The sequence below is a fragment of the Cyanistes caeruleus genome, unplaced genomic scaffold (genome assembly GCF_971803275.1).
Source record: "Cyanistes caeruleus unplaced genomic scaffold, bCyaCae1.hap1.1 HAP1_SCAFFOLD_99, whole genome shotgun sequence".
Lineage (NCBI taxonomy): Eukaryota > Metazoa > Chordata > Aves > Passeriformes > Paridae > Cyanistes > Cyanistes caeruleus.
In genome coordinates, this window is record NW_028255901.1 from 1,004,908 (window position 1) to 1,018,800 (window position 13,893).

General features: G+C 54.8%; 2 protein-coding genes across 2 annotated transcripts; one reads left to right on the forward strand and one right to left on the reverse strand.

Moving 5' to 3' along the window:
* The first annotated feature begins 616 nt into the window (after positions 1-616).
* On the forward strand, positions 617-1,549 carry LOC147646433 (olfactory receptor 14J1-like). Its single transcript, XM_086873454.1, has one exon. The coding sequence runs from the start codon at positions 617-619 to the stop codon at positions 1,547-1,549; it is 933 nt and encodes a 310-aa protein (XP_086729580.1).
* Positions 1,550-10,781: 9,232 nt separating this feature from the next.
* Positions 10,782-11,886, reverse strand: LOC111945521 (uncharacterized). Its single transcript, XM_086873467.1, has 3 exons — positions 11,835-11,886; positions 11,083-11,704; positions 10,782-10,914 (listed from the first exon to the last, which is right to left on the reverse strand). Exons 1-3 carry the CDS (start codon positions 11,884-11,886, stop codon positions 10,782-10,784), a joined length of 807 nt encoding a protein of 268 aa, XP_086729593.1.
* Between the last annotated feature and the right edge of the window lie 2,007 nt (positions 11,887-13,893).

Below are 13,893 nucleotides of genomic sequence, written 5' to 3' on the forward strand. Positions count from 1 at the left end.
AGGGCCTGGTTTATGCCAGGGTGACACAGGAGTGTGATTGTGCTCTGATTCCAGCCAAAGGTGCAAACCCAGGGCAGTTGGGAACAAGCCCATCCAGCCCCTCACCTTCCCTAAGCCACAGGGAATCCTTTGCCTCTCACATCTCTCAGTGGGAAATTCTGAGTGCAGCAGAAATGCTGGGGATTTCTGACCTCAGAGAACCAGGAATGATTTGTGGGCACGAAAAGAATATTTAAAATTTCTTCCTGCTCTCAATATCTTTTAGAAGTGGGAATAAAGATGGCAACAAGCCCTTCTGCATTAGGAGTGATTCCCCTGACAAATCCTGAATATCCAGCTTTTCCCCTCTGTTACATGGCCATAAACCCAAGCAGCAGGGCAAGGATGGCTCCTGGAGAGCCCCCAGGTACGGGCCTGGCTGCTCCTGGCACACTCAGACATCACAGCTGGAGCTCAGGCAGGGACCTGGGTGAAGTTTTCCCAGCGCTGGAACAAGGGTGGGTGAGTCCCAGCAGGACAATCTACAAGGAATGGCCCATGTTTGGCTCAAAGCAGCCTCTCCTGAATTGCCACTGTCCTTTGTCCATGAACAGGTCCCCATGTGCAGCCACAGCAAATGTCCAACAGCAGCTCCATCAGCCACTTCCTCCTGCTGGCATGGGCAGACACGCGGCAGCTGCAGCTCCTGCACTTCTGCCTCTTCCTGGGCATCTCCCTGGCTGCCCTCCTGGGCAACGGCCTCATCATCAGCGCCGTAGCCTGCAGCCACCACCTGCACAGCCCCATGTTCTTCTTCCTGCTCAACCTGGCCCTCACTGACCTGGGCTCCATCTGCACCACTGTGCCCAAAGCCATGCACAATTCCCTCTGGGACACCAGGCACATCTCCTACACAGGATGTGTTGCACAAGTATTTTTCTTTCTGTTCTTCATCTCAGCAGAGCTTTCCCTGCTGACCATCATGTGTTACGACCGCTACGTGTCCATCTGCAAACCCCTGAACTACGGGACCCTCCTGGGCAGCAGAGCTTGTGCCCACATGGCAGCAGCTGCCTGGGCCAGTGCCTTTCTCTATTCACTGCTGCACACGGCCAATACATTTTCCCTGCCCCTGTGCCATGGCAATGCCCTGGGGCAGTTTTTCTGTGAAATCCCACAGATCCTCAAACTGTCCTGTTCACATTCAAACCTCAGGGAACTTGGGCTCATTGCAGTCAGTGTCTGTTTGGTATTTGTCTGTTTTGTGTTCATTGTTTTCTCCTATGTGCAGATCTTCAGGGCTGTGCTGAGGATCCCCTCTGAGCAGGGACGACACAAAGCCTTTTCCACCTGCCTCCCTCACCTGGCTGTGCTCTCCCTGTTCCTCAGCACTGCCATATTTGCCTACCTGAAGCCCCCCTCCATCTCCTCCCCATCCCTGGATCTGGCTGTGTCAGTTCTGTACTCAGTGGTGCCTCCAGCCCTGAACCCCCTCATCTACAGCCTGAGGAACCAGGAGCTCAAGGCTGCAGTGTGGACACTGATGACTGGATGGTTTCAGAAACATTAAACTGCTGGCCAATTTCTGCAAATCACTTTTAATAAAAGTCATCTTGGAAAATTTCACTTTGGAAGTTCTTTTCCTTGTTTTCCTTGTTTTTACTTCCTTTATATTGTCCACAACAAAATATCATTATTTGTGCCATTTCTCATTTTGATTCTCTCTACCTTCCCTAGGGCTACAGACTGTGTCAATGAGGAGCTATGCTCTTGGTGTAAAGTTCCTGTAAAGGAACTAAAGGATCTCCCAGCAAAGTTTTCTCCAGAGAAAACTTTTTTCCCTTTTGTTCCCTTCTCTGGAGCTGCAGCAGCAGTGTCTGTGTGCAGAGCTGGGGCAGATCAGTGCTGGCACAGCAGCTGTGCCCAGGAGCAGCAGCACTTGGTGTTGCCAGTGCTGCTCCCGTGCCACTGCCCCGCTGCCCTCCTGGCCCTGGTGTTGCTGCAGGGCCTGAGCGCTCTCGGGGCCGGGCACAGCCCTGGGGGTGGCAGTGCCGGGGCTGCAGCAGGGACAGGCCATGGGCACTGCTGGGGCAGCGCTGACGCCTCAGGGCAGGGCCTGGGGGCTCCAGGCTCCTTGCCCAGGCTCTCTCAAGAACACGGCCAGGCCAAAGCTCAGCACAGAAAACCCCCGTGAGCAGCCCAACCAGTGCTGAGCACAGGGGAAGAATCATTGCCCTGATCTTGCTGGCCACACTGTTCCTGATCCAGGCCAGGAGCCATTGGCCTCCTTGGCCACCTGGGCACACTGCTGGCTCATGCCCAGCCTGCTGTCCATCAGTGCCCCAGCTCCCTTTCTGCCTGGCTGCTGTCCAGCCACTCTGTCCCCAGCCTGTAGCACTGCAGGGGTTGTTGTGGACAAAATGCAGGACCGGACACTTGGACTTGTTAAACCTCACCTTGTTGGGTTTGGGCCCTGGATCCAGCCTGTCCAGCTCCCTGTGCAGAGCCCTCCTACCCTGCAGCACATCAACACTCCCAGCCAACCTGGTGTCACCACAGTTCCATGGGGCCCTAGAGTGTCACAATGGTCTCCAGGATTCCATGAGGCCTCCCAGGGTCACAGTGTCCCTTTGGTTCCATGGAACCCCTTGGCATCACAAAGTCCCTTGGATCCTTGGGCCCCACAGTGTCACAATGGATCCTTGGTTCCCCAAGGCCCTGCAGTGTCTCAGTGGATCCTTGGTTCCATGAGGTCTCACAGTGTAGCAATGCTCTCCTTGGTTCCACAGTGTCACCATGGCTTCTTGGTCCCAAGGGCACCACAGTTTCAAACATGTTTCCTTCATTCCATGAGTCCCTGAGGAGCAACACTGGCCCCTTGGTTCCATGGGGCCCTGCAGTGTCCCAAGGGCCCCATCATGACACGAGGTCCTGCTCTGTCACAATGCTCTGCATGGTTCCACAAGGCCCTGCAGTGTCACAGGGGCCTCTTGGTTCCATGAGCCCAAGGAAGAGGTGGCCTCTGGAGTAGCAAAATTCATTAGCATTCTCCAGGTGGCTGAGGATCCGTCCTCCTTAGAACAGGAATGAACAGAAATGGGCACAGCTTTCTGGCTATCCCAGCTTTGGGATGGGCCCTGGGCCTGGAGCAGGAGCAGCTCCTGAGAGCCCCAAGACCGGGGCACTTGTGCTGTCCTGGGCAGATGGGATGGCAGGAGGGGCTGCAGAGCTCTCGGCACCTCAGGGAGAGGGGAGCAGGGCACCCAGGGAGCCTCCTTTTCCCTTGGCCAAGCACCTTCCCCCATGGCTGGGGCTGAGGCTTCTCTGAGCTGCAGCTGCTGCTGTGCCCTGCAGAGGGGCTGAGGCCGTGGGGCAGCGCCCAGAGCAGCCGGCCCTGAGCAGAGCTGTGGGGCCAGAGCCGGCTGCGCTGTGCTGGGGAGAGGCCCTGGGTGCTGCTGAGAGCTCAGGGCAGCTGGGACAGCTTGGAGGGAGCTGGGCTGGGCTCAGAGAGCCTGCCAGAGAAACCAGCAGTGTCCATCTCAGCCTGTGTGAGGGTGCAGGGGCAGGACTCAGCCCAGGCCTTGTGGGGCAGGGACAGCGCCTGCAGGGCAAGGGATTGAAAATAGGCAAGTGGCTGAGAGAGGAGGCTGCTCTGTGTCCTTGGTGGCATGAGCAGAGCAGGGAGGGGACCCAGGACATTTGTCACCACCAGGCTCTGTCCCCAGGTGTTGGCAGCCCTGGCTGCTGACCCCAGGTTTGGCTTGTGCTGAGTTTGGCCGTGGCCCAGCTCCATCCTCCTGTGGGCTCAGGGCCTGTTGCTGGCCATGGCCAGCCCTGCCCAGCCTCTGTGCTGGCCCAGAGCCCGGCAGAGCCCGGGTAGGGCTGTGTGTGCAGGCCCACAGGTGCCACAGGCTCTGCAGGAGCAGGGAGAGGCTGCCCAGCAGGGAGGCCATGGGGCACAGAGCCCCAGGGCTGCTGTGGGCACCACGGCACAGGGGCCGTGCCCACCTGCAGTGCTCCTGCCCTGGGCTGGGTCTGCACAGGGGCTGGGGCACCATGGCTGGGCCAGCGGGGCACAAAGGGGCCACGGAGCCGCTGCCAGGGCTGGCAGCAAGGCCAGGCACAGAAAAGGAATTGCTGTGCATGGCCTGTGCTGGCCAGGGCTGGCTGTGCCAAAGGCAGGGCTAAGCCTCTCTTGGTGGCTGCAGGAAAAGTCCAGAGCCCAAAGAGCCTCCATGGCTGTGTGGAGACCAAGACCAGAGGAGGGAAATGCAGGGCTGCCACCAAGCAGTACCCTCGTCCCCCAGACAACTTTCTCAAGCAGACATTTAAAAGGAATTACAATTTTTTGTGTCTTCTGAGTTGGATGCACTGGAGAAATACCAGCAAGAGATTCTGAGGAGCTCAAAATAACAAAACAGCCTTTACTGGCAACTATAGAAAATCAGAGAAACTTTGACAAATGGTTTGACAAATGACAGTCAATAAACAAAAAACTTCTCAAAGCATTAACTTGGCCCATTCAACTCCACAAACTCTAAGCCTGTTCATTTTAAGTTTCTCAAAGTTTGCAAGAGGACAGAAATAGCAAACACAAAATGAAAGAAAGACAAAAAAGCCTTAGAGAAACACACACAGAGATACCAACTCCTGGATTCCAGCAATGTTCAGATAGAAATCCCAAGAGGAGGTAGGCTCAAGATGTGTGTTTGCCTTGTAGTCAGCCTTAAGATCCCCTTGGTCTTCCTGGGCCCATTCCCCAGGTGGGATTTCCCATCATTTGGTCACTCAGGAGCTGGTCTGGGGGCTCCAGAGGTGGGTGAGGAGCATTGCCTTTGGTGTGCCAGGGACTGGCAGACACTGCTGGGCTGGGATAGAGGCTCTGGGGGGATTGGGGTTCCAGGGCAGTGCAGTGCTGGGGTTACAGGGCAGGGCAAGGCTGGACCTGCTCCTTCCTCCCCTTTGAAATACAAATTGTTTCGAGCCAACAATCTCCTCCAGTCTCTCACAATAGGCAAAGCTGGAGGTGGAATTCCAATTTTGGTCATGGGCACCTGGCTGAGATGGACAATATTTTTCCATAGGAAGGAAAGCACAGAGCCCCAGGGTTTGGAAGGCAGGTGAGAGCTGGACATCAGCAGGCCAAGGCCAGCCCAATTTGTCAGTGATGGCAGACTTCATCTGGGAGCAGGCTTTGGATGTAGGGAATATTGGAGGTGGAATCCAAATTTTGGCCATGGATGCCTGGAGAAGCAGGACAGTTCTTTCCCATAGGAAGGAACTCACAGTGCCTTCCCCAGTGTTTCAGTAGCAGATGAGAAGAGACCCTCAACATGTCAAGGTCAGTTGGACCAGTCAGGAGGCCCCTGGGAGGCCAAACCAGCCAGACCTGTTCTGTGTTCCCTTGATTTTAATGGGGCCCCATAGAGTCACAATGGACCCTTACTTCCATGGGGCCCTTCAGTGTCACAATGGTGCTGTGATTCCATGGGATCCAGCAGTGTCAGAGTGGAGCACTGATTATAAGAAGACCTGCAGTGTCACAGTGGACTCTTGATTCCATGGAGTACCACAGTGTCACAATGGCCTCAGGATCCATCAGGCCCTGCAGTGTCACAATGGTCCCAGCGATTCCATGAGGCCTTGCAGTGTCACAATGATCCCAGCGATTCCATGAGGCCTTGCAGTGTCACAATGGTCTCTGTGGTTCCACAGGCCCCTCAATGTCACGTGACTCCTCTGTTCCATGAGGCCTGAAATGTCACAATGGACCTTGGCGGTTTGCAGTGTCACAAAGATCTCCTCTGGCTCCACGGTGTCACCCTGGACCTTTGGTTCCATGCAGCCCTGCAGTGTCACAAAGGCCTCTTGGTTTCACGAGGCCCCACAGGATCCCAATGGTCCTCTTGGTTCTGTGGGGACCACAATGGTCTCACTGGTTCCATGTGGCCCCTCAGTGTCACAATGCTTTGTTTATTTCATGGTGCTCCACAGTGTCACAATGGTCCCTTGGTTCCATGGGGCCCTGTGCTGGTGCATTCCCCCCTCCCCTTCTCAGGCCGCCCTGCCAGCTGAGAAATGCTCCTTGGGCCTGGGCCTTGGCCAACAGCCCCTGGGCTCAGCTCCTCTGCAGCTCATCAGAAACACTGTCTGCTCCCAGGCACTGCTGCTGCCCAAGCAGCTCCTGCTTGCTTCAGGAGCAGCCCTGGGAACTGTTCCTGTTCCCTGCGTGGCACAACATCCCTGTTCTCAGCCTTGCAAAGAAAGCTGTTGATGCCAAGTGCGGCCAGGATGAAACATTGCTGTGCCTGAAGCCCCTCTCTTGGGGCCCTACAAACAGCGCTCCAAAAGGAGCCCCTTGCAGCTCTCCTGGGCCAGCCACCTCCCTCGGAGTGGGGCCTCTGTGAGCCGGGAACTCTCCCGTTTGCTGCACTCGGGGCATCCCCGAACAAGGACGGAGCCTGGGCCGATCCCCCCACTCCTCCAGGCTCAGCCCTTGGCCCGCTGGGGAGATGCCAAAGCATCCGCAGGGAGCATTTCCCTGCCCTGCAGGGGAATTTCTCACAGCTGCCTTGCACTGCCTCTTTGTGTCTATGTGCACACACCAGTGCTGTGCCCTGGCAAATGTGGCAGAAATGCTGCTCTGGGAGGGGTTGGAGTGCCTTGGAGATCTGAGTCAGGCAGGCCTGTGAGGAAGGTTCAGTCACATGGTATAAGCAAAGTTCAATGCTGCCTAGTGTTCTTCTTTTGCTCCATTGTTATGTTTAATACAAATTATGAGCTAATTAAAATACTGTTTAGTATTATTCCTCTGCTAATTTGATAAGTCATAGGTTGTAAGTTGGGTTAAATACAGTAAATGCTGTTGTTTTGCTAAATTGTGACATTTGAGGTTTCAGTTAAGGTTAAGGTATAACTGAAGTCCTGTTAAGTTTGTGCTCTGTTAAGTGAATGAACTCTGGGATGTTGTCATGTGTTGTCATAGAGCTGCATTGTGATGTCACAGAAGACTATGATGTAAAAAATTCAACCTGTGATGTCACAGTTTGTTCTGTGATGTCACATCCTGGTCTGTGATGTCACCCTCTGTGATGTCTGTCTCTGCTCAATGGCCTCACACCATCCTTTATGATGACACAGTAAGCTCTGTGACGTCATAACCCCATCAGTGATGTCACACAACCATCTCTGTGATGTCATACAGATACCCTGTAATGTCACAGCACATACTTTGACCTCACAACCAGGTCTATGATGTCATACAGCCATGCTATGATGTCACAGCCTTCTCTGTGATGTCACACAATCCCCTCTATGATGCCATAGCTGCTCTTTGACCTCACACAACAAACTCTGGGATGTCACAGCCCCATCTGTGACCTCACACAACCCACTCAGAGCTGTCACACAGCCCCTTTCTGACATCACAGCTGCTCTGGGCCTCCAGGACACAGCCACAGAGGTGCTGCTGGGACACAGCCCCCTCTGGCACATCCCACAGCCCCTGCCAGTGCTGAGCCCCTGGCACCTCTGTCTGGGCCTGCTCTCTGTGTCCCTGAGCTGCCCTGGCAGGGCCCCAGCCCTGCTGGGCTGTGCTCAGGAGCTGCTCCTGGCCAGAGCTGTCTCTCTGCAGCGCTGCCCTTGCCAGGAGCTGCCTCTGGGCCAGGAGCCCGGCCCAGCTCAGCAGCACAGACACAGCACCAGCACTTTCATCACCCTCTTGAGCCTTTGGGGCTCTTTGCATCACACTCAGTCCCTCAGAGTGTGCTCCAGAAACTCCTCAAGAGCTCCAAGTCAGATGGAAACACTGAAGTTTCTTGTAGTTGAAATGAGAGACACGAGTGAGAAAGCGTCCCCAGGTTCCAGGCAGAGCAGAAGACTGGAGGCCCTGATGGCAGCTGGGGACAAGCAAGGGAAAGGTGTCTGTGGTGCTGAGCAAAGCTGGATGTGTTTCAGGAATGGCAAGGGCCAAGGGCTGAGCCCCAGCCCCTGGCAAGGCAGATGCTGTCCCTCCCTCATTGCTCAGGGCTCTTCCCGGGCCACTGGCATGTGGGGATGTGCAATGCCAAGGGCAGCACCATGGGGCGGCCCCTGCCAGGCTGCTGAGCAGGGACAAGGAGGCAATGAGGCCCCAGGGCTGCCAGGGTCACTTGTCCCCTGCTGGCCTCAGGCCCAGGGCCAGCAGCCATGGCCAAAGGGCTGCACAAGTTGCCTCTGGCAGGGCTCTGCAGCTGCTGCCCATCCCTGTGCCCTCTCCAGCCCAGGCTGCCCTGTGGTGTCCATGCCCTGTGCCTCTGTCCCTGCAGGTTGTCGTCATCCCCCGGCTGCCCCATCTCGCTGGCCCTTTCCTTTGCTGACAGCTCTGCGTCCTGCCTGACTCTGCCTGGCCACACAAAGCCTTGGGCTGCTCCAGACTCCTTCTGGGGGATGTGTTGCACCACAGCCCTGTCCTGGGACACAAATTCCTTTCTCCTGGTGTCCACTCTGGGCCTCCCCAGCTGCACTTGGCATCAATTCTTTCTTTCTCTGGCTGTTTTCCACTATGTCAAAAAGATCCACAGTCTCTGAAACTGCTCCTTAAACACTCTCATGGCTCTCCTCCGCTGTCCTCAGTCTCCACCCCATGGAGCACAGAGCTCCTTTGTCCCTATAGAGTGGTCATGTGCCTGAGGCCTCAAAACCCCACCTTGGGAGATCTCTGGGCATTCTCCAAGGGGTTTTCAAATGAAAACAGACTGCTTATAGTCTAAGAAAATCACAAGAGGACAAGGCCAACCTAACCCCTCTGTCCTGGCTGCTTTTGTCTTGGAGCAATTCTTAGATCTATGGAATTTGGGATGCCAAATTCTAAATGGTCCCAGGACAAGAAGGCTGGAGCTTTTCCATAGGAAGGAACAGAGCCTCACAGGGGCTGATGCGAGGTGACCACCAGAGGCCAAGGCCAGCCCGAGCTAGCTGGTTTTTTTTGGGAGATACCCTTGGATACAGGAAATGTTTAAGGGAGAGTACCAATTTTGGCAATGGGCACCAAAAAAGATGGATGGTATGCCATTGTTAATCCTGTGGGACAAATTGCATTATGGTTCAATTCCACCTGTTCAGTCTTTTACACTTAAACAAAGTCTGGGACCGGGATTGGAGTGGACAGCCACCCCAGTCTCTTCTCTTAGAAGGAATTTAAAAGTCTAGGCATCTTAGAGGGTTTTGAGGATTCCTGGTGGCTGTTGAGTGTCATTTCTCCACCTCATGACTCAGCAGGAATTTCTCCAATAAAGAAATAAAGCTTTTGCCTGAAGCTCCCACTCTGCCCATGACAGGAAGCCCTGAGAGTGTCTGTGACATCCCGGCTCTTTGGCAGCCTGGGGACTCCTGGGATGTCACCGTGGATCCCCCGGGAGTGTCTGTGGCAGAGCAGTGCCTTTGCAGCCCAAGGTCCCCTGGGATGTCACCATGGAATTGCTGTGACTGCGTCTGAGCACACGGCTCTTCAGCATCCCCAGAAATCCCTGGGAGGTCTCTGTGGAGCCCCTGTCTCTGCCTGTGACATTCCAGCTCTTGAACAGCCTGGAGAACCTTGGAATGTCCCCATGGAGCTCCTCTGAGGGCCAGTAACAAATGTGATCTGTAGTAGGCAACCATCACCAGCCCCATGTAGCGATGGTCTGATTCCATGGCAACTATAACCAGGTGCTCTTGCCATTTTCTATTTCCATGACAATCATCACAGCCCCTGTTGCTATGGTCAGTCCCTTGGCAGCTCCATGGAGACCCCATGCCAGGGGTGGTTACCATGGACACCAGCTCAGGCCTGGAGCCAGAGTCCATTGCCATGGCAACCATTTGCAGTCCCATCCCCAGGCTCATGGGATCCCAGAGCCACAGAATTGGCTGAGTTGGGAGGGAGCCATGGGGATCCTCCAGTCCAACTGCTGGCCCTGCACAGGACACCCCAACAATCCCAGCCTGGGCCTGGCAGCGCTGGCCAAACGCTGCTGGAGCTCAGCCAGCCCTGGAGCTGGGAGCCTTCCCTGGGGAGCCTGTTCAGTGCCCCAGCAGCCTCGCGGGAAAAACCTTTTCCTCACATCCAGCCTAAACCTGCCCGCCTCAGCTCCAGCCGCTCCCTCCACTCCTGGCCCTGGGCACCAGAGGGAAGAGGTTCCCGCAGCCCCCAGCCAGGGACCCGCTCCCAAGGCTGCTGCCATGGCAACCAGGCCTGGCACCAGCTGGGATGCTCGGTTTCCACGAGCTAGGCTTCAGGAATGGCATTCCCCAATTTCCTGCTCCTGCTGAAACCGCGCTGCTGCTCGCTTCCCTCCCACCTCCCATGGAAAGCACAAAAGGCAAAGATCCCATGCTGGGATAAGAACAATTTACTGGGAACATCAATGAGATAAGAAATGAACAGCAACAGAAACAATTTGTATAACAGAAGGGATAAGACAAATTATTTACAGGGAAAACTAAACCACCACTGATTGTTTCTTTCTGGCCACATATTTCCTGCTGTCTGGAAAGGACACCTTTCTCCTCTGGTGAGAGAGAGGAAGTCTTTTTCCTTGTCCCAAGCAACAACCTTAGATGGGATTAAATATAATGACAGGGCCATGGCCAGACCCTCATGTTCTTTAATCCCACATCATGACATTGCCATGGGCAGGAAAAGGTACGGGTGTCTTCCCAGCATGGATCCCAGGGAACATGGATCAACAGGTCTCTTCCCAACGTGGATCCTGCAAGGGCAGATGAAGCTGGACCAGTGAACAAAGTTCTTCCTGCACTTTGGGGCAATCACAGGGTTTCCCTTAGTGGTGCCTCCGTTGGTGTTGGTTCAAGGTAGAGCTCTGGGTGAAGCTCTTCCCACACTGGGGACACTCATAGGGCCTCTCCCCAGTGTGGATACGTTTGTGGGTAATGAGGTTGGATCTGTGGCTGAAGCTCTTCCCACATTCCCCACACTCATAGGGCCTCTCCCCAGTGTGGATGCGCCGGTGCCTGACGAGGGTGGAGTTTTGCTTGAAGCCCTCCCCACAATCAGAGCAGTGGAAAGGCCTCTTATCCGTGTGAATCCGCTGGTGCCTTAGCAGAGTGGAGCTGGCCTGAAACCTCTTCCCACATTCCCCACACTCATAGGGCCTCTCCCCAGTGTGGATGCGCCGGTGAATGGTGAGGGTGGAGTTTTGCTTGAAGCCCTCCCCACAGTCGGGGCAGCGGAAGGGCCTCTCATCTGTGTGAATCCGCTGGTGCACGATAAGAGTGGAGCTGGTCTGAAACCTCTTCCCACACTCAGGACACTCGTAGGGCCTCTCCCCAGTGTGGATGCGCTGGTGGATGATGAGGTGGGAGCTACAGCTGAAGCCCTTCCCACATTCCCCACACTCGTAGGCCCATTCCCCAGTGTGGATCATCTGGTGGCAGATCAGGCTGTTGCTCTGGCTGAAGCTCTTCCCACACTCCAAGCACTTGTAGCGCTTCTCCCCATCCTGAAGCTGCTCATGAACCACCAGCTCAGAGCCCTGGCTGGACCTCCGGCCACCTTCCCAGCACAGGGTGGGTCTTTCCTTTTCAGAGCACCCTGGGCTGGGTTTGGAGCCCCTCCTCCTGTGGGATCTCTGGGGATTTTTCTCCCTGTTGGATTCCTGAACTGTAGAGCTGCTCAGAACGGCCTTGCGCACGAGGTTGTGCCGCAGGGATTTGTCCTCCCTGGTCTCCATTCTTAGCTCCTTGTCTGGGGGAGGAAGGACAAGGAGAGGATGGGATTTGCCTCCGTGCCAGAGGGAAGGGGAAGGAGATCCCTCCAATGCGTCCCCAGCAGGACGCAGGAGAGAGGGGGAAAGGGGCAGTGACTTCCTCCTCACCTGCCTGGGATTCCTGAGGCATCTTCCTCTTCCTTGCAGCCTTCTCATCCATCCAGCCAAGGTTTGGGATGGGGAAATCCTGGTTCGGGAGAGAACAAGGAATGAGCACGTTGAGTTTGAAGGTCCCTATGTCCAAGTCCCTCTCTAGAAGTCTCCAGGGCATCTGGGGTGTCTTGGATTGAAAGGAAAGGTGTTTGCTAAGGAAAGCAGAAACCCCCATTGAAATTGATAAAAATGTAAGCAACAACCCTCTCCAAATTATTATAATCTTGATATCAAAGTGATCTCAGGTAAGCAATGAAGCAATGATCCCATAGAATTGTGTACATTACCTCTGAAGTTCCCGTGCTGAAGATGGGTCTGGTCTCTCCTCTGGGAATCCAGTGCAGAAAGACTGCCTGTGGTGCTCTGATTCCAAGATTATATCCAGTCAGGAATGCTTGGCTCCTCCCCCTGGGTGGAGCATCTCACAATGGGATGATGTCATTTTATCAGTCCTGCAGTGAGACTCAATGGCCCATTAACAGAAGATATCACCCTGGAGGAAGGATGGGTGGTGGAAGAGATAAAGAACACTGCCCCACCTGGTTTTAACAGCTGGCCCATTAACAGAAGACATCCCCCAGTTATGAGGGATGGGTGATGAAAGAGATAAAGAAAACTGCTCCACTAGTTTTTAACAGATGGTGATAGAATACATACTTTTGGTTACATCTTGCATTGCAACCCAGGACATGGGGTCCATAAAAATTGTACACCACTAAAATTTGGCCTTGAAAATGCTTACCAGAAGTTCCCCATTTCTGTTCTCTCCCTTTTGGTGTTCAGAGTTTCACCCCTGTCCCAGCTTCTGGGGGTCACGCTTGTACTGGCGATCCCCCATCTACTCGGTCCCAGACCTCTTCAGGCTGCTGGGAGTGCCAGGAATTTGAAAAGTTCCCCCCATTTCCATCTCCCCACTTAGGGATGTTTGGGGTTTTTTGGGTCCCATGGTCCCTGCTCCCCTTATTCCCTAGTTGGGGGTGCATTGGGTCCAAGGAGACACCCTGTCCCTCTCTATTTAATTGAGGGTCCCACAAATCATGGCGCTCCTCCTCTCTGGGATCCCCACTTTGGGGTCCTCGGGGACACAGGGCTCTGCTCCTCCAGGCTGCCTCTGCCGGAAGCTGCCACTGGGAACCCCAAATGTCCCCCCAAAGGGCATTTTTTTCTCAGCTTTGGAATTCTTCATTCTCCAATAATCACCCCCAAAAAACCCAACCCAGGAACCACCCAGGATACCTGGGCCAAGCTCCCCCTCCCTCGTCACCTGTGGGATAGGGGGGTGTTGATCCCATGGATGGGGGGGCTGTGAATTCAGGGAGTGGATCCCAGCTTGACTGGGATATACTGGGCCTGAGATCATACTGGGATAACAAGCACCTAACTGGGATTACTAGGACTGTCTGGGAATGGCTATGGACATGCTGAGAGCAGCTGGGATATACTGGGAGTGTCTGTGATCATACTGGGGATGACTGGGAACACACTGGGAACAATGGGAACCATGCTGGGGACAACTGGGAACAACTGGGAGTGACAGGGTCTACACTGGGGGCAACTCCAGCTGGGCATGACTGGGACCATGATGGGAGCAGCTGGGATCATCTGGGGAGCAACTGGAACTATACTGGGGCCAACTGGGTGCAACTGGAATCACACTGGGAGGAACAGGGAGCAACTGGAACCATCCTGAGGGTAACTGGCATCCTACTGGGATCACAGTGGGAGCAGTTGGGCCATGCTGGGCAATACTGGGACCATACTGGCAGCAACTGGGACTGCACTCAGGGTGACTGGGAGTGGCTGGGAGCAACTGGGATCAGGCTGGAAACACCTGCGGAGTGATTAAGAGCAACTAGGATATACTGGGAGAGACTGAAACCACAGTGCAGGTAAATGGGAACAACTGGAACCATGCTGGATAATCCTGGAAGCAGCTGTGCCCATGCTGGGGTCATACTGGGATCCTACTGGAACTAGCTGGGATCATACTGGGAGTGACTGCAAAGGGGCTGGC